The 23,872-nt window shown below is 40.8% G+C and overlaps 1 protein-coding gene and 1 non-coding gene across 10 annotated transcripts in view; one reads left to right on the top strand and one right to left on the bottom strand.

Moving 5' to 3' along the window:
* The window catches only part of LOC101172728 (tensin-2), a 31,585-nt gene extending 10,787 nt beyond the window's left edge, over positions 1 to 20,798 (top strand). The window contains exons 1-25 of one of the 9 annotated variants that reach the window (XM_020703562.3): positions 2,012 to 2,116; positions 7,995 to 8,027; positions 8,107 to 8,156; positions 8,290 to 8,473; positions 9,412 to 9,462; positions 9,619 to 9,741; positions 9,816 to 9,880; positions 10,507 to 10,590; positions 10,671 to 10,783; positions 10,874 to 10,934; positions 11,178 to 11,253; positions 11,639 to 11,768; positions 12,292 to 12,357; positions 12,891 to 13,007; positions 13,121 to 14,536; positions 14,626 to 14,770; positions 14,852 to 15,711; positions 16,418 to 16,549; positions 16,877 to 16,969; positions 17,160 to 17,237; positions 17,347 to 17,439; positions 17,542 to 17,710; positions 18,889 to 18,957; positions 19,215 to 19,244; positions 19,397 to 20,798. In XM_020703562.3, coding sequence (XP_020559221.1) covers positions 8,312 to 8,473; positions 9,412 to 9,462; positions 9,619 to 9,741; positions 9,816 to 9,880; positions 10,507 to 10,590; positions 10,671 to 10,783; positions 10,874 to 10,934; positions 11,178 to 11,253; positions 11,639 to 11,768; positions 12,292 to 12,357; positions 12,891 to 13,007; positions 13,121 to 14,536; positions 14,626 to 14,770; positions 14,852 to 15,711; positions 16,418 to 16,549; positions 16,877 to 16,969; positions 17,160 to 17,237; positions 17,347 to 17,439; positions 17,542 to 17,710; positions 18,889 to 18,957; positions 19,215 to 19,244; positions 19,397 to 19,541 — 4,278 coding nt within the window. In that variant the 5' untranslated portion in view covers positions 2,012 to 2,116; positions 7,995 to 8,027; positions 8,107 to 8,156; positions 8,290 to 8,311 and the 3' untranslated portion in view covers positions 19,542 to 20,798. Of the gene's footprint in view, positions 1 to 2,011; positions 2,117 to 7,994; positions 8,028 to 8,106; positions 8,157 to 8,289; positions 8,474 to 9,411; positions 9,463 to 9,618; positions 9,742 to 9,815; positions 9,881 to 10,506; positions 10,591 to 10,670; positions 10,784 to 10,873; positions 10,935 to 11,177; positions 11,254 to 11,638; positions 11,769 to 12,291; positions 12,358 to 12,890; positions 13,008 to 13,120; positions 14,537 to 14,625; positions 14,771 to 14,851; positions 15,712 to 16,417; positions 16,550 to 16,876; positions 16,970 to 17,159; positions 17,238 to 17,346; positions 17,440 to 17,541; positions 17,711 to 18,888; positions 18,958 to 19,214; positions 19,245 to 19,396 lie in introns of those variants that run through there. The other 8 variants (XM_020703563.3, XM_078947733.1, XM_020703559.3 and 5 more) reach the window with 8 other exon arrangements.
* A 124-nt stretch (positions 20,799 to 20,922) lies between these two features.
* On the bottom strand, positions 20,923 to 20,994 carry trnaq-uug (transfer RNA glutamine (anticodon UUG)). The gene has a single exon. It is a non-coding gene; the product is annotated as a tRNA-Gln (tRNA).
* Between the last annotated feature and the right edge of the window lie 2,878 nt (positions 20,995 to 23,872).

The following is a 23,872-nucleotide window of genomic DNA, read 5'->3' as shown; positions in this document are numbered from 1 at the left end:
AATAGCCAAAAACATTTCTCTGAGGCTGCAGCAGCGAGCCGAGCGGGTGCCACAGATGAGTGAGGATGTCAGCGTATAGCAGGACGCTGATCAGTCTGGATAGAAATCTGAGTGGGTAAATATAGAAAATAACAAGAGTGCCATAGATGCTTGCCAGTGAGTGATTGCAGGGGTACACAAATAATTGAGAGGCAGCTGAAGAGGCAGACTTTGTGTCTGTGTAATCAGCCCAATTTGGGTTGGGGGGGGGGGATTCATAAATACAGAGGAACATTAGGTCAAGGCTGCAGACTGATGTCTGCTTCATCTCACGCACCTCTTCTGATGTATGTTTCCTCTGCGTCTTTCAAATAATGCATTGTTTGAGCTCTTTTTCACCCCTTTTATCTCTACCAACACATTTCCCCCTTTAAGTTTGGGTTAATTTTCATTGAAAAACAGGAGAAAGTTAAACTGTGTGGAGTAAAAACGGAAGAAGTATCTGAGTTTAGATTCCTTGAGGTAGTTTTTGTTGAAAATGTGTCTAACAGATATTATTTATTAAAAAATGGCTAAACAATGTATTTTTTAAAGCTAAAGTTAAGCATTATTTATTCTTTAATGTGTTGAGAACTATATTTTGTTCAGTTTTATTATCCTATTTTACGAATTGTGTTGAACTTGTAAAACCAATTTCATGTCCTTTCTTTTACAGCAGAAAAGAGTTATTCAAATAACACAAAAATGTGGATATAAAATACAAAGTTTTTATTTAGTGGAACAGTAAACCTTATTAGAAAAGGTCTTCAACTTCAGAAGATGAAAATCACAGGAGGAGATGTGATTTTAACATGTTTTTCTTATATTGTGGTGAATAATCAAATTCACAGAAGAAAATGTTTGTTGTTCAAATAGACGTTTATGGTTGAAAATATATGTAAAGAAGATGAAGATGAGATTTAGGGGCATCATTACAATAAGAATTTCATTTTTCCCACTGCTTAATTACAGTCACGAAGACGTGTGGACTGATGTTGAGTCGTCTGCATGACAGGAACAAATAAAGCGATCGAAACAGATTGTCAGATTTACCCGGCTAAGATTGTTGCATACAGGTTTTATTCATGTTCAGCTACAGTCAAGATTCTTTTATTTAAATCTCTGTATAATGGACACCTATGGAGTCATTACAGGGCATCAGCATGCAGAGGCTGCAGGTGGCACATTTCATTAAAAAGACCGCAGTGGTGCAGCACGAGTGAGAAGTTCATTGGTGTAGGAGTTAACACTCTCCAAGCTCTTTAAAGAAATCCTATTTATGGTTTTATTCAACGTCTCAATACTTTGGAGACTGAAATCATTCTAACCCTCGTTACCCACTATGATCATCTTTTTCATAGCGTTCCCAATGGACTGGTATTTATGATTGGGCTATTTTTAGACAAAATTAAAAAATCTGTGTCGTTTTCTAGGACATAGTTTCTGCAGAGCAGCTGGAGTTTCACCTCTGAGTTGTGGGTGGGACTGTTATAATTTCTGTTTTATTTGTACATTTATTCTTCTGTACGACTAAAGAATAAAGATAACATTTTTATTGTGTTGACATTTAGACCTCGTGTCTATAATAAAATTCTAGTCCATTCCATTCTATTCTAGTCCAGTCTAGTCTATTCTATTCAATAGTCAACTTTGACCTTTTCTTTTTTAATACCATTTTAATGTCATCTTTTCATCAAGTTTCCTGGACTCTCTTTTGCCCTTTCAACACCCTCTGCCGCTTCCCTGCCTCGGCCTCGGGCTCTGCAGAGGTCACGGGGCGTCGGCGGCCTGCGCCTCGCTGCCCTCGCTGTCTGCATGAAGTGTATTGATAAATATGAGTGCACATGTAAGGGAAAGCGCCGGCACAGTGCACACTCCCTGTTTGACAGCGGCAGGGTGACAGGAAGCTGCGTGTGCAGCTGGCACACTCGGAAAAGCGTGTTTGCTGTGGCGGTGGCGGTGGTGGTGGGGAGTCGGCCAGGGAGAGTGAGGCGGGAGTTTGTGAGGAAGAGGAGAGGATAGGGGGAGGAAACGCATCTCACTCCACACACAGGACAGCTCAGAGGCAGAGGGGAGCACTGAAACGGCTTGTTGAGAGGTAAAAACCCATCTGTGCTTTGTTTACAGACTCACACTTCAGGCTTTAGCTTTGCTTATGTTGACTGTCAGCTTCAAGATGCTTTTTAAAAAAAAATCCTTTCTGTCCTTTGAGCATCTTTAAAACAGCTTTGTGGGTACAGTGTGCGATTGTGTGCATTTTTTCTTAATCCACCTAAAAAGTGGGTTTTCTTTAGAGCGGTTGAGACAAATAAAGGACCTGAAGCGGGGTCTCCAGGTGTGACTAAAGGAGGCAGAGGATGAGAAAGAAAGCTACACAGATTTTAATTATTTATCCTCAGGAATAGATTTACTTTTTAATGACGTGGATGTTGTGAAGTCAAAGAAAGCAGAGGGCTTGAATTCCCTTCTGCATGCAGAAATAAACATATAGAGTTAAAGGAACTACTTACTGTCTGGAAAGGCTAAAATTCCCTTTTATCTTCATCTTTGTCTGAGTGACTTCTCAATAGTTGAGAGCTCAGGGAAATCCAGCGCATCCTGATGTTGAACAATAGCACAAGATGGGTGTCTTCTCATGAACCAGAGCTGTTAAATGATGACCTCATATTTGTTCTGTGTGTTCATCTGCCTGTCATTCGGTGTTGTAGGGTTTTAAAAACTTTTTTTTTAAAGCCAATATCGTAGATGGTCTCCGTCAGGTCCAGATGTTTTGAGTTTTTTTTCTTGTTTTCCAAAGTCTTCATATGTCTTTATAAAGGGATTACAGCCGTAGTCTCACCACTGTCACATTGTTGCTGCTATTTATATCCTCACTGGCATGATGAGCTGCATTCAGGTAATTATTGTGCTTTATTTAATTTTACTGCTCTCGTCGCTGTAGCAACATTCAAGTGTCACCGAGCGCAAACTCCAAAGAGTCCTCGTTGCTCGTGTTTGCTCTCAGCTTTTCATTTCCTGAGACGGTTCTGTTTAATATCCCCAGAATGAACAGGACTGCTTTTTTGACAGCTTCCAGCTCTTTTGAAATACATTTATTCTGTACTATTGCTTTAATACACCATGAAGGAATGGGATGTTTCTCAGTCATTTGAGGGTCGGGTGTTTTTCCCGAAAAGACCCCAGAACTTTAGTATAAGTGTGTCCGATAGCTGTCAGAGTGCTATTTTGTTCAAATCAGCTGCTCAGTCTCCTGAGAAGTTGCAGAAGAGGTGGATGGATAAAATGACTTGGATACAGATGAACAAACTGAACCTTTGAGAGCCCTGAGGGTCGCGCGGGATCTTCTAAAATAAGGAAGCCCATCAAAATAGCTGTGTGAAAATCTCCCTGCTCTGTGAGAGTGGTCAGGAGGCATGTACAGCTGTTGACATCCCTCCCGTTCAGGGATCGCACTTGATTTTTGTCTCTGCCCTCCCCCTCTGTTCTCTTCCTGCCTTTCCTATTTGAAAGCGCAGCCTCTTTTCTTGTTTTTTTTTTACTCCCCAGACGGTTCTGTTTTGCATTTGTTTTGTGGTCCTCAGGTCCAGTTTGGCTGCGATGCCACCTGGCTGTGAGCGCTGATGCTTTTCAAGCTGCTCTATGTGGTATCATGTTTGTGCTGGGAAAAGATGTTCGCTGTAGATAAGTCAACCAAAATTTAAAAGAAAGGAGGATAAAGGATGATGGAAAAATTGGGCAATACGGGTGAGAAGCCTGAGAGCTTCTAGAAACCTCTTAAGCTCCTTCCATGCTGTCCTGCGATGCCCTGAATAAAACATAAACCACTTTTTTTTGTTTTTTTTGTTTACTGAGAACGTGGAACTTAAGGTGCGGCCTTTTCAGGTTGTCTCCTCTCGGAGCAGAAGGCTGACGCCCATCTCTTCCTCCGAGGTGTGATCTCAACCCGGCTGAAGCTGTCAGAACCAAAATCGCCCCTGTTGGATTCTGTCACCCTCTTCTCAAATGCTCACTTTTATTTCCTGCTTCAGTGCTCTCTGGCAGAGCCGTGCGTCAGATTACATCTCCCTTGAAAGGTGACTCCAAACGTGGAAGTTATCACTGGAGAATTATAGCCCATGGCAATGCTGCAGAGGGGGGGTTAGGTATCAGGATGGCCTGAAGGCTGGATGTTTGGGGGACAACCGGTGCAGAACAAAAAGGTGTTTTCTTTCAGATGGTTGGATGTGAATGACTGGATTTTATGGAAATAATGTTTAGCTTATTTTGACATGCCATTGTAATGCAGATTCACTACAGTGAAAATAGTTGAAGGAGGACATATTTAAAGAAAATTAGAAGTAAAATAGCATTTCTGAGTATTTCTTTGTTCAAATCCTTGTGAATAGAGAGCAGATCTAATGCGTGAACGTCTTTGTTTTGGTGGTTAGCGCTCGTGCTTCACAGCTAGAAGGCCCCCGGTTCAAGCATGCAGAACAGACATGCAAACAGAACACCAATGGGGGGCCTTTCTGTGTGGAGTTTGCATGTTTTCCCCGTGCATGTGTGGGTTTTCTACGGGGACTCCGGCTTCCTCCCACCGTCCAAAAATATGCTTCATAGGTTAAATGGTCACTCTAAATCAGTGGTGTCAAACATACGGCCCCCCCACTCATGAAGAGTAAAAATTCTAAGGACGTTTAAAAAAAATGCACCTTTCTAGTGCATTCCTATGGCGAGTTGCGTGATTGTGGCCCTGCGACAGACTGGCGACCTGTCCAGGGTGTCTGCCACCTGCGCCCACGAGTGGCTGGGATAGGCTCCAGCAGCCCCGTGACCCCGAAAGGGACCAAACGGGTTTAGAAGATGAATGAAATTTCTTTCATTGTTTTCCCATTTAAGTCGATGCTAAATCAAGTTAAGTCCTGGATTAAATGGTGCAAATGAGTGACACACGGCAACATTTTTCTAAATGTTTTGATAAACTGAAGCTGATGTTTTTTATTTGACTACATAAAATGAAAGAGGCAGGCATCTTTCAGAAAAACTGAATCAAACAAAAGAACCAAATGACCTGTCAGACTCACAAAAGCATTGTGTTCTACTTACAATGCTAATAGAAGTCTTGATAGAACTTTAATCTAATTAAACTACATTTTTATTGGTGACAAGTTCAAGCCTTACCTGCATCTTATAAAGCTCCAGTCCAGAAAACAACAGCAAAGTGGTCAGAGAGTTTAGCTCCATAGAGAGTTTAACTCCATAACGGGAAAACTTGAACCACTGAAGAGAAGGCTCTCTGCCCGGTAGTCAGTCGGTCAGCCCCAGCGGGGGAGATGGCCTGCTGTCAGTGGCACCTTAGTAAAAACTATCAGATGAGCAAGACGAAGTGAACCAGATGGCCTCATTCCCAGCTTCTGCAGCATGCATTAATGAAGAGCCCGAGGCAGGCAGAGCTACCCTGCACTCGTGCACACTCTGCATGTATTAGTGTGTGAACCTCTGTCGACCGGCACTGATATCCTGTTGCAAATTGCTTCCTGTTGACTTTAGTGTCTTACCCCTCTGCCTCATTCCTGCATTTCCACGGTCTCTGCCTCTGGGTTGTCCGATGTCTGCATGTGTTTGCGTGTTTTTGTGTATTTATTCATGGGCACTGTTTGTGTTGTATCTGTCTCCTACTGTTTCTTCCTGCAGTTGGCCCCTTCATTCGCCTAACTACCATTATTAAACCTGTGAGGTTCTCCCTTTGGGTGAAACGCTGTACTCCCACATTTCCTATTGTAATTTTCTTGACATCATTGTCATCTGTATTTTGCTTTGTCAGCACAGACTCAAGTCAATTGTTGCTATGCATTTAAGTGTTAAATAAAAAAGGGAGGATTTTGGATATGGAGCTCCTCTGTCACAATAACCATGCTAATACTATTGTTGCTTGTTTTTATTACTATTTATGTGGTTTAATTTTTGTATTATTTATTATTTATGTTGTGCTTCACGTAGATACTACGTTAATTCACGTCATTTTGCATTACAATGCACCAGAAAAAAACTTTTATTCTGATTTAAAGGCTGCGTAGATAACTTTTATGTTTAGGTCACCCACCTGGGTGCAGGTAATGTATTCTCTGGATTTGACCCATCCTCTGGGGGAGCAGGAAGCTGAAGTCACATTCAGGAAACATGAATTAAGCCCTTAGTGCTGAGCGTCAAGCTACCCTGGGTTCCATGTTTAGAGTCTTTGGTATGACTCAACCATGGATTTTAATCGTTGATGTATGAGAAAACTAGTGACCCCTCCCCCCTGGCGTTTGAAACAGGAAGTACCTGCTGGCTACATTAAGCCAAAAATCCCATAGACTTCTATAGAGAAATAAACAGCTATTACTCATTCTGTTGGGCAGAAAAAAAACATCATTTTTTTCTTCTTATAATATCTTCATATTTTCCCGATAGTTTTTCTTCATTGCAAGCTATTCAAGTTATAAACTGACCAACCAGATGCCTCAATAAAAGTAGATGGACCCTGCTGACCCCCACATCCAATGTTCAAAATATTTGATTGACACTTTCTCCTGAGCCCGCTTTCAAGTGGTGGGGGTGTGGACTTCCAACAAGCTCACTCTTGATTGGCATGTGTGGTTGACATAGAAACAACGATGCAGGCCATCTCAGACCAATCACTGCTTATCGTCTGAGTCCAACAAGGGGGGCGTCCATAGCACAAAAAAATGGCGACTTCATTTGGTAGCAGGAACTAAACCATTTTCTATGAATGATGTCACACTCACTCGGTCCAGCTCTTAGATACAGTCAATCATTGGAACCCATGGCCTCCCAGTCTCAGGCTGGACACTCCACCACTGGTCCACTCAACCATGTACGAATATTTTAAATTGAATATGTCAGCTTTTAAAAAAAAAAAGGTTTGGTGCATTTTTACGAGTCAGAGAACCAGCAGAATACTGCAGTGAAGTTTGGCTGGAGGAAACGCTGGCAGCCAGTTTTAAATGAAGCACAGACACAAAGAGCAAATACAATCCATGCTTTGGCAGGTTGGCCTCATTTTTGTGACACACAGCATAGTTTGCAGCTCACAGAGTTTTAGCAGGTCTTAGTATACAGTTGATGCCTCTTTTTCTAAAAGGGTGAGCGAAATATTTGGTGTTCGATGCCACTGCTGTAGCCATGCAGATTCAGCCCACCATCTAAAGAAAGTGGGATTTCTGGGAATTTATTAAATAAATAAGTAAAAATTGTGCAAATGCAAAACTAGACCTAATGTAAGAAAACATTGACTGTATTCTGCACAATCATATTTTCTTAAGCAGGGGTAGTGACCTGGTTAAAACATTAAGCATACATTAAGAAGATTTATTATCTTCCAGGGTTTTAAATATTTTCTGTAAAAATTGTACAAAAGATTAAGGAAAGCTGCATCTGCACCCTGTTTGATTCTGTCCTGTTGCTCTCCGTGCACACATATGTGTTTTTAGTGAACAATTGTGTGTCCACCAAAAGAGCAAAAAGGCTGCACAGCACATGTAGCATTTTCTGCCAACAAACTACATCTGCCTGGGTCTTCTGTGTCTTCTAAAAGGCCATAAAATCATATCAATCATTTTTATTGGGTTCTAATCAGCAGTAAACAAGGCACAAATATTAATTCTAACACACTCAGAAAAAGGCAGCAGAAAACTCTACATCCACATTTACTTTATAGTGTTAACTCAAATGTTCAGTGTTTTGTTTTTATGTTTTTTTTTTTGATAATTTGTCAGAAGTCCAACATGTGGAACTGCAAAAATCATGCTGACAGATGTTTTTTTCAGGTCAGCTGCTGCAGATGACTCTAAGCAGATTTGAGAGGGGCAAATGTTCCTATTCTGCCCCTTGGGTCCTTCCTCCTTTTTCGTCTTCATCAGGATCTATAGATCAAGCACATGAATCAGTGTGTCACAGTGGCTGCAAAAGATGACCTCATGCTTCTCTCTTCTCAGGTGACGACCACCTGCTCTCCAGTGCCAAATCTGGTGGGTTTGTGCACATTTGTATCAGAGAGAAGTTTCGTATTTGAATAGGACGGCTTATTTCTTCCAACTTATTTTCCAGCAGGGATCCACTAAATCAGCATCTCTGAAGAAGAGAGGCTCTTTACCCAGGTACTGTACTACATCTGAAAGAGACTAAGGAAAAAAAGACTTTCTTTGTAAATTAAAAAAAACAAAAACAATGAAAACATCTAAATAATCAAACAAGTCATACTAAATTCATGTGGCTTTTGACATTTGGCAGAAGTAAAAGTGTGGAACAAGTGATGGAGCATGTGATGGAAGGCCACTATGACTTTGACCTCACCTACATCACGGAGAGGATCATATCGGTCTTCTTCCTGCCAGACCTGGAGGAGCAGCGGTACCAGAGGAACCTGAAGGAAGTGGCATCAATGCTTAAATCAAAGCACCAAGACAACTTTTTGGTTGGTCTGACAAACTAAAATAATACAGCATTCTGACTGCATGACACTGCGTGTTTCTTCTGGCTTGTGTTCATTCTTAAAATTGTATTCATTAGCACATTCTCTGAAACATTTATGAAAGCAGTATTGGGTAACACAACTCGGTGCCAAGTTGGTATCGGTACTGACGTATTTGGTACTACCGGTACCGTATAGTTTATGTGATTCATTTTGGGGCTTTGTTTTGTCAATCATGTCAATCACTTGTATTCTATTCAGTTTTACTGCTCAATTCTGACCAATCATTCTGACCAATTTTACCTTTCCAACAATTTTGGGCGGGCTTATATAAGAATGGATGAAGCTGTGAGGGTGTGTGGAGCTTCAGTCAAACGGACAAAGCCAAAGCAAGCAAAGGTTTGGCTGTTCGCAACAAATTATTTCAATTAGACGACCTGATGGATAAGAGTGACTTGTACGAGGCTCAGAAAAAAGATCGATTTTGTAGCAATAGCGGTGAAATACATATATACTCGGGCGTGTGAGAAAACTCAGATGCAGCATTGCAGTGAAGACTGTCAGAAAGAATAAATTAAAGCATATTGAGGACATTCAAGCATTCTCTTTCACTCTGTGAGGCTGCTTTGTCACACTTAAATGTTTTAGGAAAAAAAATCGTCATGTTTTTTCTCAATTTTGAAGCACCTTTAGGCATCGCATCTATTTCAAAAGTACTTATTTGGCACAGGCTTAAATCCAAATGGTACCAATCCTTAGTTACAGCTTGGCTTGCTTTTAAATTTTCTAATTTAGAAATTCAGCAAGTCCCGGACAAGCCCCCGAGTCGACAAAAAAGCTTAGCTAAAAACTTCTTTAAATGTGAATTTCCGTTTAATTTCTTCACACTACCATTTTCTTAAAATAAAAGTTATAATTCTATACATTTCTGTCGTCTTTAGCTTCTCAACTTATCAGAGAACAGAAATGACATCACCAGACTCAACCCCAAGGTAAAAGATTTTACGTCTTCAAAGTAGTTTGAAGCTCATAGCTTCATCGGCCTATGTATGAAAACTGATTTTTACTTTACACTATGCCAAATAAGCCAATATGGCTTGGACAACAACCATCAGAATTTTAATGCAAATCTTTCCTCTGTGGTCCAGGTGCAGGACCACGGCTGGCCTGATCTTCATGCCCCCCCACTTGAAAGAATTTGTGCCATTTGTAAAGCCATGGAGACCTGGTTGACCTCCGACACCCAAAATGTTGTGGTCCTTCACTGCAAAGTCTGTAATTGAATGTATCTGCTTTCTGTGTTATGATCCTTTGTTATTGAACATTTGGGTTTTTGCTCGAACAGGGACACAGAGGAAAAACGGGGGTCATTGTGGCAGCATACATGCACTACAGCAAGATATCAGCTGGGTAAAAAGCATCAATACTACAACATAAAACCCACAGCATAGCAGCATATTGCATTGTTTATTTACATGCATGCATTAAAGCCTCCTAAACGAATAACAAGCATGTTGAATGAATGAGCAAAATGTATTTGTAATGGCACAGAAGTCAGCTACGTCACTTATTATAGTTGGATTACATCATTAGGCAACGCCAGTTCAATTTCCTAACCTTCTGATTTGTTTCTTTTTGCATTTCAAAATATATCAAAAGAACTTTGTTGCAACTTAAAGAAAAGAGAAAAAAGTGAACTTCAAAAGGAGAAAACAAGAACATTTTCAAAAATTTGGCAGACTTGAAATATGGCTAAGTACACTTTTGATTTTGAAATTTCAATCAAAAATGATTTAAAGCAACATTGTGTTATTTGTTATACATTTATATTATTCATTTTTGCTGCACAGCACTTTGGATTAAATTATGTATTAAAAGTACTATATAAAAAAAACATTGATTTGAATATTTGATTTGATTTTTCCGTAAATGTTGCTAAAATTGTGTCATAGATGTAGTCTTTGTGAAAGCTACTTCACTATTTAATGTTTGTAAGGTATGTGTGCACATTCATGAACTCCTGTCTGTGTCCACAGCGCTGACCAGGCTCTCACCACGCTGGCCATGAGGAAGTTCTGTGAGGACAAAGTCTCCTCTTCTCTCCAGCCTTCTCAGAACAGGTCTGACAAAGTCTTGAAATGCTGTTTCTTCTGTAGCAGCAGACACTCCTTCATCTCATGTCTTCTTGTCTTCTTCACAGGTACATCTACTACTTCAGTGGACTCTTGTCCGGTACGATCAAGATGAACAGCAGTCCTCTGTTCCTGCATCAGATCCTCGTTCCATCACTGCCAAACTTTCAGACAGGAGGAGGTCAGTCTGCACACACAGGTGGCGGTGTACCAACTTGACAGCCATCCTTAGATTGAAACTTGTTTTTTTTATTATTTGTTGTGTATGCAGGATTTTATCCCTTCCTGAAAATCTACCAGTCTCTGAAGCTGGTCTACACATCTGGCGTATAGTGAGTGTCGAGTCACCATGTGTGTTTCAAACAAACCTCCTGTTGGTTAGAGTTGCATCCTTCTTTAAATCCCTCTAACAGATGTGAACTCTGCAGCCTACCGTCTGTGTTTAAACACTGCCTAGTCTGTGTTTACATTAAAGACAGTGCTGTTTACTTGTGGTTTATCCGACTAAAGCATGCTTCAACTGCTTTTATCTGTGTTTTTAAGCTGGAGTGCCCACTTTTTTATTGTCTGTCCAGTGATCCCCAGGGTTCCAGAGCAAGGAAAGTTTGTGTGACCATGGAGCCAGCCCTTCTTCTAAAGGGGGACATCATGGTAAGAATTCATTCATAAAACAGTGGGCAACCAGTAAAATTTGGTTTGAATTGCATCTTTTTCTGTCATAGCAGCACCTAAATGACTTCATCTCTGACTTTGCCTTTGAAGTGCTTGTTTTTAAAAATAGAAATCACTTTGGTTAAAGCTATAAGATTTAAAGGTTTCCACTATTATGTCTCTTGAAGAGTGTAAGAACCTTAGCAACCCAGAAGTGTGTGTTTTTAGCCCGGTTCAATTGGTTGCCATAGTAGCAACTGGTGTTGAACTGCAAGACTAAGCAAACAGAGGCTGTTTTAATTATGAACCTCTTGTTTCCTTGTCAGTTTGAGAGTTCTCATAAGAAGCAAACATCCGTAGATGCTGAATAAATCTCTGTGCGTAGGTGAAGTGCTACCACCGGAGGAGCAGAGCGGCAGAAAGGGAGGTGGTGTTTAGAGTCCAGTTCCACACCTGCACGGTTCACGGAGCCCAGCTGTGGTTTGGAAAGACTGAGCTAGACCAGGCCTCCACAGGTAAACAGTCCCATTTTCTTTTACAGAAACTCTTCAGAATCAAAATAAGATTAAAAATATAGGGCATCCATTGCTTTTACTTTTGGTTTTTTAAAGTCAGACCCACTATTTTTTCCTCTGACTGTTGCAGTGTGCATTTGAGACAAATAGCTAATGACAGCGTCAGGTTAGATGAAACAGAAATGTTTACATATGGCCCACTAAGCAGCAGTCTCTTGGCAGTTGCTCGGTTGCTGACGCATGCATACAGTAACATTTAGAAAGAAATTACATGAAAAACACACCAGTTGCCTGTCAAAAGAAAGCAGTTTTCAAATTATAGCTTTCTTTGATCTGTTTATTGAATTAATATCCTTTCCTTCAGGTCTGTTTATTTCCGCAGTGAAAAAAAGCGAAACACTTTTTTTTTTGTTATTTTGTTTTTTCTGCCATACAATTCATATCTTCTGATGCAAAGTTTGTCTCTCTTTGTTGTTACTCTCTGAATATTTTTGTCATTGCCTCTTTGCTTCTCTGTCTGCAGATGACAGATTCCCCCCAGATGCTACAGTGGAGCTCATCTTCTCCAGTGGACCAGAAAAAATCAAAGGTAAGGATTGTCAATTTTCTGTGTGGCTGTGTTGTTGCTTACTTTGAAATACTCTTTACATCTAGGTCGAATCTGAATCCCTCCCCTACCCCAACGGCTTCTCCTTACCCCTAACATTTAGCCTTCCAAACGGAGAGTAATTTTACAATATTGTTACTCCCACTCAATGACATCATCAGTATTCATCAGTCAGCTACGTTAGCGCAGAGCTGCTAGCTCTTGGAAATGCATAAAAAATTGGTTTTATAACTTTAAAAAGGTCATGCTAAAACTAAAAGTCATGACTTACAATGTTAATGTGTGAGCATCAGAGCACACCCACCTAAAAAAAAATGATTCGGGCTCGGCATTCCTCCACCGTGAGGGTTAGTCCCTAAAAAAACAAATTCGGACAACCCTACCCCTCCAATTGCCCCTACCATTGGAGGGGTAGTGAGAAGCCGTAGGGGTAGGGGAAGAATTCGAACTCAGCCTTACTCTCTGTATATTTTTTTATTTTTTGTTTGTTTGTTTTCATTTGTCCTCTTGTTGAGGTCGAGAATACAACAAGAAGGATTCTTCCATCAAGGTAGACTACAACATCTCAGACCATGTCGTTAGATGGGATTCCTACGAGAACTTTAATCTCCAACGTGAAGACAGCATTGAAAGTAAGAAACACGCACACCAATGGAAAAAGAAGTGTTACAAGATTTCAAGAAACCCCACAGGATAGAAACATGTGTCCACATCCTTTAAGATCTGACTGTTCTTATCTTTTCAGACATATCTCACACAAGAGGCCCTCTGGATGGAAGCTTGTATGCTCAAGTGAGAAAGCGACGTGGACCGGGCGCAACTGCTTCTGCACTGAATGGATGTCTGACTAGCAGCCCAACTGTCCAGTCTCAGTCTACCACAAAGCCCCAGTCTCACACTTATGCAGCTGGCTCCAGAGGTTCTTCTGTCCCATCAGTCCAACCTAATCATCCGGTGGAGTTGTCCCCATCGAAGACATTCACAGCAAGAGAAAACACTGACTGTCCTGTTAGAGGAGTAGGAGACACAGGAGACAGAGGAATGGAGAAGATGAGAGACAAAGCAAAAGACAGAGAAACAGCGATTTTAGATGATGGGGACCTGTCAAGCCCTGAGGGTGTAAGACGAGAGCAGTCATGTCAATCAGGTACAAAGTGTAGAGATTCAGGATTGGAGCGAGACAGAGAGCCCTCTTTTACTAACAGTCAGTGTCTGGGATGTTGCAACAGCGTTAGAAGACATCAGAAAAGCCAAACTCTGCCAGCTTTACCATCTAAATCTCTTTCCCATCCTCCTCTTGCAACTCATGTGGAATTTTGCCATCGCCACAGTACCCATCCTTTACCTGAGTTACCATGGGAATGTCCACCGGCAGCACCGTCTCTGCCCTGCCTCCACAGACCATGTTACACTTATCCGACTGCCGAACATGCTTCCGCACACAGCCATAGTCTGCCAGTTTCAAACAGATTGTGCACAGGAGATGAGTGTCACCTCATTCATTACTCCAGCCACAACCCAGGCTCTCACTTGTCCCACCACCAACCACAACCTTTAAGTCCTTACAGAGAGATGATTTTCAGCTCTCCGACATTACCTCCTTGTTGTCCATGTCAAGATTGTTACAACAGACGAGAGCACCAGTCCAACTTAGTGAAAGCAATCCACTCTGTGCATCAAGACCAGTCAGAAGGCTCACACTGGTCCCAAGGAGCTGGGGTACAGCGGACACGAGAGGCACCCATGCTCTGGGACAGTGAAAATCCATGGGAGCTGGCAAGAGGAACAGAGTTCTGGCAATGCAAATCTCCATTGCCTGTATTTCGTCACTGTTTTCCCACTCTAGACCAGGTTTCAAACCTCGAACAATCAAGATTTGTTATCGCATCGCAACAGAGCTACCCCATCCCTCAGTCTCTAATGGATGTGCGGGATAGAGCAAGCAGTGGGTACCACACTCCTCTACAGCCCCGTCATTCCTGCCCATGCTCCCCATATGAACCATCTCCATCTGAGAGCCAAGGGAGCCATGGCTGTGCCTCAGGGTACCGCTCTGGATCAACCTCTTCTATGCCTCCAAAAAGCCCTTCTCCTGGTAAAGGAAGGCTGCCAGATACCACCTTGGAAGCCCAAGACCAAGAGCATGCTGGCAATCACAAAGGTAAGAAAAGAAATTTCAGATTTTCAAATGTTGTTTCATTTTTTAAAAGATTTCTTTAAGCTTCCTGGTTTTATTTGCTTTTGTGATAGTGCAAAACACCAAAGCAGGAGACGACACATCTCACGGTTCAGAGAATAAATGTGACTCTCATGATCAGCCAAGCACTCCTGGACTAGACTCTGATCATGACTACACACTTATTGGTAGCAGCAGCCCAACCCACACTGAGGACAGGTGGGTGTGCACATGACACACATAGTAAGTGTCTGCAGGACCTCAAAAAATAATTTCCTTTTTGTTCTGCCCTTTTCTTAGTATAACTACTGAGACCCCCTTTCAAAACAAAGAAACTACCACAGAAAACTCCAACACAAGCACCAAATCAACAGTACCAGTATCAGCGGAGACTCAAACCCAAATTTCAGTCATATCTACAAACCCCATACACCCATCAGGTCAGTCTCCTCAAAGTCCTGAGGACAAGCCAGAAGCAGCTGACCTCACTGGAAGAACCAAAGAGTGTAGTCCATCACACACTTCAAGCCCTGTTTCTGTCATTGTCTCTCCTGTCCAAGTGCAACTTAACGGGTCCGACCTTCCTGGTGATACCTTATCCAACAGCAGCAGCAATTTATCTGCAATCCTCTCTACAAGTCTAAGTTCTAGCACTTCCACCTCCTCCCCAAATTCTCCTCTTGGCTCACCAGAGCAGTCTTCTCCTAAGTGCCCCACATGTGCTGTAGACACAACAGAACAACGACTGACTCCCGACAGAGACAGCTCAGCCAACACCAAACCTCCTTCACCTGTGCCGGATGGATACCAGACACCCACTTTCCCAGTAGCATCCTACTATTACTCCTTATTAAATGTCCCTCATGTCCCGTATACTGGGTATACCGCCATAACAATTCCCGCCATCCAGCCTCCGTTACCAGAGAAGAAGCGTCTATCCTCTACATCATCGCCATCCCCGAATGGACACAGTCCTACTTTCTGTGTCTCCTCTGCTTCTTCACCCACACATCATGTTACTTTTTCCCCAACTGTGGGAGAGCAGAGAAAAAGTTCTGGACAGCCCAGTTGCAGGGAGGGGGCAGACATCCGCGTGAATGCCAAGTTTGTCCAGGATAGCTCCAAGTACTGGTACAAACCAGGAATCTCCAGAGATCAAGGTTTGAGTTTTACAAAGATGAGAACATTTTATTTATCATTTCTGAACCATCTGGCTAAATATAAAGTGGTGAAGATAATAAATTTAAAGACCTGCTCTGATGAAAATCATGTTTTTTGGCATTTTCTTTGTCCTTTGTCCATCATCACAAAACTGCCACAAAAACATGATTTTCATCAGAGCAGGTCTTTAAATTTACGACGTACAAGTTACTACGGCAAGCCGCAAGCTCCCTGCTCCGCTCCATTCTGATACTTCCACTTGTACATGTTGTGTGTACATCTTGGTTTTTCTCGTCTGAGCCTGTATCTGGCTCAAAACTGTACGGCTAGATATCGCCAAAATCGCTTGCCATTTTGGTTGTACCGGTAATGTTAATTTGGGCTTGTGACGGGCTGTAAGCTAGCAGGAATGCACATAAACCAATGGATGAAGGGAAGGGAGCAGGCTTACTTGCACCAACAGTCTCGCCCGAACTCAGAGGCAAATTTCTAATGAACTCCTGTCGCTGTGCAGAAACTATGTCCTTGAAAGCGACACAGGTTTTTCTTTTACTTTGGCTAAAAACTGCAGAATCATAATTAAAAGACCACTGGGAACATTTTTATAACAGATCAAGAGATGATCAGAGTGGGTCCTTAATAAGCTTGTGTAAACCACTGTCTTTTCCTATATGCCTACTCTTTAACGAGTCTTCTCCACCATAGCTATAGCGGTGCTGAAAGACAAGGAGCCAGGAACTTTCCTCATTAGAGACAGTAACTCTTTCCAGGGAGCATACGGCCTTGCTCTCAAGGTGGCCAACCCTCCTCCCAATGCCAACATCAGCGGGAACAAAGGTTTGCATCGCAGTGTTTTTCCATTTTCATGTTCTCCTCAGCTTTTTGGTTAATTTTGCCGGGTCTACAGGGACTGACTTGAATACATTTCTACTGAAATAGAAACTCAAATTAGCAAGTGGAACCCAATGTTTCAAAAAAAACGAAAATGAGCCAAAGTCATCTGAAAAAGAAGTATTCACACATATTACATATTACAGCTTCTTGCACTAAATTAGCAGAAAATGTAGTGGCTGCCACTACATTTTCCTTTTCCGTTGGTGAGATGCGTGTCATGGAAGTTTCCATCATCAATGACTAACCTCCTCCACCTCTCTCCCTTTGCAGGAGATTCTCTTGAACAGCTGGTGAGGCACTTCCTCATTGAGTCTGGGCCACGAGGAGTGAAAATCAAAGGCTGTCAGAATGAGTCCTGTTTTGGTCAGTTGCTGTTTTGATGCAGCTACTGCATTGTAATTCAAATTAACATGCATAAAGGAGAAAGATGACCCCCCCAAAAGAAAGTTTTGAGGGGAGATTCAGCTCACAGAGAGCCTCATACTTTTGTGTCTAACTTTGCGATGTGTCACAGTGGCGATACAATTTGTCAGTTTTCTTCTCATTCTCTCAGGGAGCTTATCTGCTTTGGTGTACCAACATTCAATTACTCCCATCTCTCTGCCATGTACCCTCCGCATCCCAGGAGAGGGTAATATTGTTATCACTTGATCTAGATAGGACTTTTAAATGTTTTTTTTTATTTTTTTTAGTGGCACGTTATTAAAGCAGTGACTTCCCTCTGTTTATTGATTGAGAAGCTCATGATGTTGCAGATTTGGTTGGGGAACTTCAGGAGATGCAGAGCACCACAAATACCAGCACAGCAGCTGACCTTCTCAAGCAAGGGGCAGGTACAATGTTCTTTTTTTAGGCTGTTGAAGCCTCAACATTCAGAACAATGAACCCCAAAACCCTTTAATGTCCTGTTAATTTTTGTTGCTTTGATGATCCAGCTTGCAGTGTGCTGTACCTGAACTCTGTGGAAACAGAGTCATTAACTGGGCCAGAAGCTGTATCAAAGGCAACCAAGTGTACTCTGGCTTTAAATCCGCGGCCAGCAGCAACAGTGGTCCATTTCAAAGTGTCCTCCCAGGGAATTACACTAACCGACAGCAAAAGACGGTATGGTATATCCTTTGCAAAATTTTTGTATGAATTTGAATACAAGTCATATTTCTACAGTCAAAGTCCCACTCTGATCATCTTCTCAGCTATTTTAGAAGCATTCCCAGTGGTCTTTTAATTATAATTATGCCGTTTTTAGAAAAAATGCTATTTTCCAGAACGTTATTTCTCCAGAGTGGCAGTTAGGGGTGTAGGGAAAAATCGATTCCGTGATGTATCGCGATATTTCATTTGTCAATATTTTTGTCGATTTAAAATGGTGCCAGGATGACATTTATTTAATTATTTATGTTTGTCCTTCAGCCTCTGACTCTTGTTTTCCACTTAAACCTCCGACCGCTAGTTGGCAGCACCACACACTGAGCCTCTTTGAGCAGCTCTACACCACACACAACAACTACAAGATCTCAGCAAGAAGCAGCTTGTTTTGTTATTATGAGACATGCACTACTTAGGTTTTACTTGGAATGGATACCAAACCGAAACTCCGTGCTATTTGCAGTTAGGATCTTATAAAAATGCGGATTGCTGAGTTTTGTAGCGGGTTCAGATAAGAGGAAGTAAAGCACTGCAGCTGCACGGCGGGTCATGCACAGAGCATCAGCCAAAATGCTGTCGGCTAAGCAGGCCAAAGTTCTGAGGAACCTCACAGCAATAGCTTGAGTAAAAGTAACTTGTATATGAAATACAGTTGCAGGGCTTAATATTGTAATAATTAAATAAAATGAATGTTATCTTTTTATTCCAATGAGAGGGGTATTAATATAGCAGTTTTTTCCAAGTGATACTCAAAAAAAAAGAGGGAAAATGTGTTCCAGTACAATATCGCGATACGTCTATCAGGATGCGTATCGTATCGTCAGACTCTTGCCGATACACACCCCTAACCACAGTTCATTAGATAATTGGCCTTTAAGCCGCGGGCGGGACTGTTAACGCAGAACAACCCCGCCCCCTTCCCAGCATATTTTCTACATCCGATTTTCTGCTCAGAAATGCAATCTTAAACTTAATATGCTTTATCTTTGTCCTCCATCATCAGAAAAAATGCCACAAGAACATGTTAAAAACACCAAAAGTGCAATTTTCATTGGAGTGGGTCTTTAAGATCAGTGTCAGAAAAAACTTGATTTGTTTTGCATGATTGTATGAAAGTATGATTTGTTTCTACACAGGCTATTCTTTAGGCGGCACTACCCCATCAACAGTGTTACGTTCAGCAGTCTCGACCCTCATGACCGGAGGTGGGTCCACATGGTGCTATTAAAAACTGCATGTACTAACAGCTCATTGTCTTAAAAATGTACAAATATAAATGCGTTTTTGCTGCAGCTTTGCCAATCAAGCCATGCAGACTTATATTTTCTACAATATAAGTTCTTTTGAGAGTTTTCTTGTCTGCTTCCTTTTCTCTGAGAGGTGCATAGAGTGCTGCTAAGAGGGTCTAAAGTGATGTAATTCATGCATTCCTACCTTTTGTTTCTGTGTACCTGCGCTTCAGGTGGACTAATTCTGATAGCACAACGAGCAAGTAAGTGCTTGTGTCATGATGTGTTCTACTAAATGCTCCCATGCATGGCACCTAATCATAATCAGATCTATTGCATCCTTCTGGAGGTTCTCATTGAAACATTTGGTTTTCGCTCCAACTGTTTGACCTTTGGTGTCTCCCCCCTGGTCCAGGATGTTTGGCTTTGTGGCGAGACGAGCAGGAACGACCACAGAGAACGTGTGCCATCTATTCGCTGAGATGGACCCCGAACAGCCAGCTGTGGCCATCGTTAACTTTATCAACAAAGTCATGCTGGGACCCCAGCTACAAAGATGAGGAATGACATGATTCAACCGTGGACTCTGGGGATCACGATGAAGTTTTACAACTTTCTCATGCAATTGTTTTGCCTTAATGGCACTTGTGTGCTCTTCAATCACTTTTATATAATAATATAGTTTTGACAAATCAGCTTAGAGTGCAAACAAGTTATAAAGTTTGACTGCACAGGGCCAAGTCTCACCTTATTTGTTATTTGAAAAATGTTATTGACGTGAATCAATATATGTTTAAAGAGCAAACAAAGGTTAAGCTAACAGTTAAAACATTGTGGTATAGAATGTGGCTCATGTTTTAAGGAGGGAAAAATTATATTTGGTACCATGTTGGACATGAGAAAGACAATATAAGTGGGGCAAAAATGAACAGAGTATGTGGCTGCATTTGAACCAGTAGAACATGTTAGCATCAAAATTGTGTTTATAAAAGAATGCTTTAAAAATTGTTGCTTTAAAATTTGACAAATGTTTAATTTTAAATTAGTAACCAAAAAATTAATGTTACTTATCTTATTAAATCTTATAGTTTAACATCAAACGAAAATAAACCTTAAAAATTATGTCACACTGTATTATTAGGATGAATAAGGACTAATTTAAATTTAAACAGTCCTATATTGGTATAATAAAATAGTAAATCTTTTAAAATTTCTACTTTGAACAATTTTCTGTAATTTTTAAACAAATTTTCTGAATTTGTTTAGGTTTAATGAAACCCTTCATATTTTTAAAGCAAACACTAAACATTTAAAAATGTATTGTACAATGAAAACTGAGTAAATGTACATGAAAATTTGTGCCAGTGCCACTTTTTGTAACATCTCAAAAAACAAAAACAAAAAAAAACACAACAACACGTTTGTATGACCCATTGTAAATTAAAACAAAAAACAAATGAGGAAATGTCTTGATTTACAATAATGTTATTAAAGGAAATATCAGATTGGAGGTTTGAACTGTTTGGATTTTGGGGGTGAGGGTGCCTTCAACAAGCCAAAGATGTATTATTGTGTTGCTACTAATACTGTTTTTATTTGAAAGGACTCATTTCTGTTTGGTAAAATGTTATTTTCTGTGTGAGCTTGATATAAACTGAGACAGTATTTTTTACGATTGTAGAACGTACATTCTTTTTCATACACATTTTATGTAAAAGGAGTAATATATTTATGGTCTTTGAGATGTTTAAAAGAAAGCTGTATGGTGTGTTTGACAAAACAACATATTCGCCCAATAAAAATGATTTTTCATTATATTATATTAGTTTTGTTGATATTTATGGACAATATGAATGCTAGTAAAGAGACCACATTGACAAAATCACATGTTAATTAATTTTATAAAGTTCTGAATAATTTTCTATCGTAAGAAAAGGAATGAGGTTCCACCGAGATTTGAACTCGGATCGCTGGATTCAAAGTCCAGAGTGCTAACCATTACACCATGGAACCACATGTTCTTGCCAGGCTGTCAGGCGGGACTATAATACTGCAGAGACACACTACTGTTCTACAAAAAACATATGTTGACAGGTTCTTTCATGCCTACAAGGAATGCATCTTACTATAGACGCCTGTCTATAGCGCAGAACTGGGTCATTATTCTAAAGGTCTCTCAAGCTGCAGGAGAAGACACTACGGTATTTACTAAGGGTGCTATTCAATTTAAAAACCTAACACACAATTGTTGTGTGTTATTGTGACAATAAGAAAGCCTTGCAAATGTTTACACGACCGCTTACGCTTGCACGATGTACCTGGTTTTAAATAGGCTAAAATAATGACAAAAGAACTCAAAAGTGACGAGCAGAAGGAAGCGATGCCAGTGTTACTGCGATGTCAGATTGTGTGACTGCAGATGGCGCTGTCACGACTTTCTAAAATGTGTCCTGCTCAACAGTCGAATAACAGCCTGAATAAGAGCGTTTACCGTAAGTAGCCTAGAATCTAGTAGAATGATGATCTTTTTTCAATTTGAGCGTTTCAGGAGGAGGACGGGGAGGAAGCAGCACTGGAGCGACTGCGTTTCAGACTGAATGCAATGGACTACCATCAAATTTATGGAAAAAACGTTTCTTGTAATCTTCCATGTGTTTGCACAAAGTGAAGCCAATCGCTTTCAGTCGTTGTTGCTGCTGCTGCTTCCTCCACCCCTCCTCCTTGGGTTCAGCTCCGTGAACACGTTGCACCCAACGTATTGAAAAAGATCATTCTATTAGATTCTAGGCTACTTACGGTAAACGCTCTTATTCTGGCTAACGGTTGAGCAAAACAAATGTTAGAGAGTCGTGACAGCGCCATCTGGAGTTACACAATCTGACAGGTCACAGTTTTCGGTTTAACACCGCTTAGCTAGCTATTAGATTTGTGTTCCTCACTACATTCTACAAAATAAAAGCGCCAACTTCAAAATAAAAGTGTACTTTTAACCACTCAAAATGACTTGTGATCTCAGCAACATTTAATCAGAAGTGCCACAACAGTACTTACTTCTCCTCTAAATACCATTTGCTCAAGCTTTAAATGACTTTTAACGAGCTGGTTTATGGTAATAGTCTTTCCCCCTTTACATTTTAGATAAGGACATTTACAACAAAATTAGAGTGTTTGGAAACTGATAATGTTGTAATTTTATACTAAAATGGATTGATTTGTTGGGAGAGTCACACTTGCTGTTTTCTACGAAAAGGTAGGGATTTTTTATTCCTATATTTCCTGAATTTCCATACTTATATTTCATGCAGTAAAAAATATAGAGAGAGAGAGTGTGGATCATGGGCGAAAGGGTATTTTAGCTTAATAGTTTGTAAAACAATAATATTGAAAATCATGTATAAGAATCAGTAGCATGTGTTTTTTAATTATTGAGTATTGGGGCAAACAAGGAAAAGTACAGTTAGAAGGGGTCATGTCTTCCCCTTATTCACCCAGAAGAGGGAACTAGAGGTTTTTCTTTTATGCCAAACCATTCCAGAGTAAGATCACCGCATCGCATGCAGCAACTGTAAGCCTCTGCAGGAAAACAGTGAAGCTGTGGTGTGAATTTTAATACCCCTTTCTCTGTAAAAACATACAAAATAATCAAATATTGCACACCTCCCATATGGAAACATTAGACAACTGACATTAACTTAAAAAATTAAATATCTATTATTCGATTATCCTCATATATGTTTTACAAAGTGTGAGAAGGGTATGTCCAGAAATACTTTTTAAGTCTTTTGGCTATACTCAGAGGAATTTGAGCAAAACAACCTTTGGTCTTCTAAGTTTAGACCTAAAGAATTCCAGTAATGCTAAAGAATCGGAGCACGTATTAACCTAAACAAGCCCTTTAGGGAAATTGCTTGTGTTGAAAAAAAAGGGGAGTTTCTTTGAAAACAAGAAAAAATTTGGAGTAAACCTCCTGACCTTGTAGCAGCGCCACACTGTCACCTTTTTAAAAGAAACCACTGTAGGGGTGTACTTATTTTTGAAGTGGTAAGCAGCACTTGATAGAATCAGGGAAAGCTCAACTGCAGAAAAGTGAAATTACAGTCTGATGACAGGAAGGATGCTGCTGTCCGGAACTTCCTTTCCTTCTGGAAATTATATTTTAGTAATGCTTTCCTGAACATTCAGACTTCCAACTATGCGGTTATGATAACTCTGCTCCTGCACAATTCTTTGTTTTCTTACCCCTTACATATCACTTTGTGCACATGTCATAGTGGCTTTGTTGTTTGTTACCTGTGTGGTCCTGTTTACATCATCTGTTGTGTAGGTATACACAGCAAGTCATCCTCTGGACGTGACACAGTGACGCAGCCGCGTTCAATCCAGCAAACGTCAAGGATTCTGCAGCCGTTTAGAGCCATTCTGATCCTCATGTCTACATCACCCAGTGATATTGATCCAAAGGAACTTCAAACTGCTGACTCCTTCCACTTGAGGGATATTGATCAGTGTTTCCGCCAAGATGTGGTCATTACCTGAAGCTTGCTGTCATCTCCTTCATCGGAGTTGCAGCACAATAATAAACTACGTTTTCGTATTAATTTTGGAGAAAAAAATCGTATTTCTCTTATATTATTGCGAAATTTAGGAAAAAGGATGGAGTGATTTTCTTTAGAATCTTTGTTAGGGAATAATAGAAACTGTTGAAGTTGGCACTTTACTGTAACAGTCGCAAGTGACCAGCAGAAGCGTTGAGTGCTGACAACTACAGTAGAGAAAGTGACCGTCTTCACCAGCAGGGATGTCAGCAAATCCAGGATGCAGTTGCAGATTCTGTGGTGAGGCTCACATACTCCTTGAGAGTAAACAGAACAAATCAACTATCCCTGCCATA

This window comes from Oryzias latipes, chromosome 5 (genome assembly GCF_053564925.1).
Source record: "Oryzias latipes strain Hd-rR chromosome 5, Olatipes_Hd-rR_3.1".
In the NCBI taxonomy this organism is placed as follows: Eukaryota; Metazoa; Chordata; class Actinopteri; order Beloniformes; family Adrianichthyidae; genus Oryzias; species Oryzias latipes.
The sequence above is the reverse complement of the archived record's forward strand: the minus strand, read 5'-3'. Positions and strand labels throughout refer to the sequence as shown.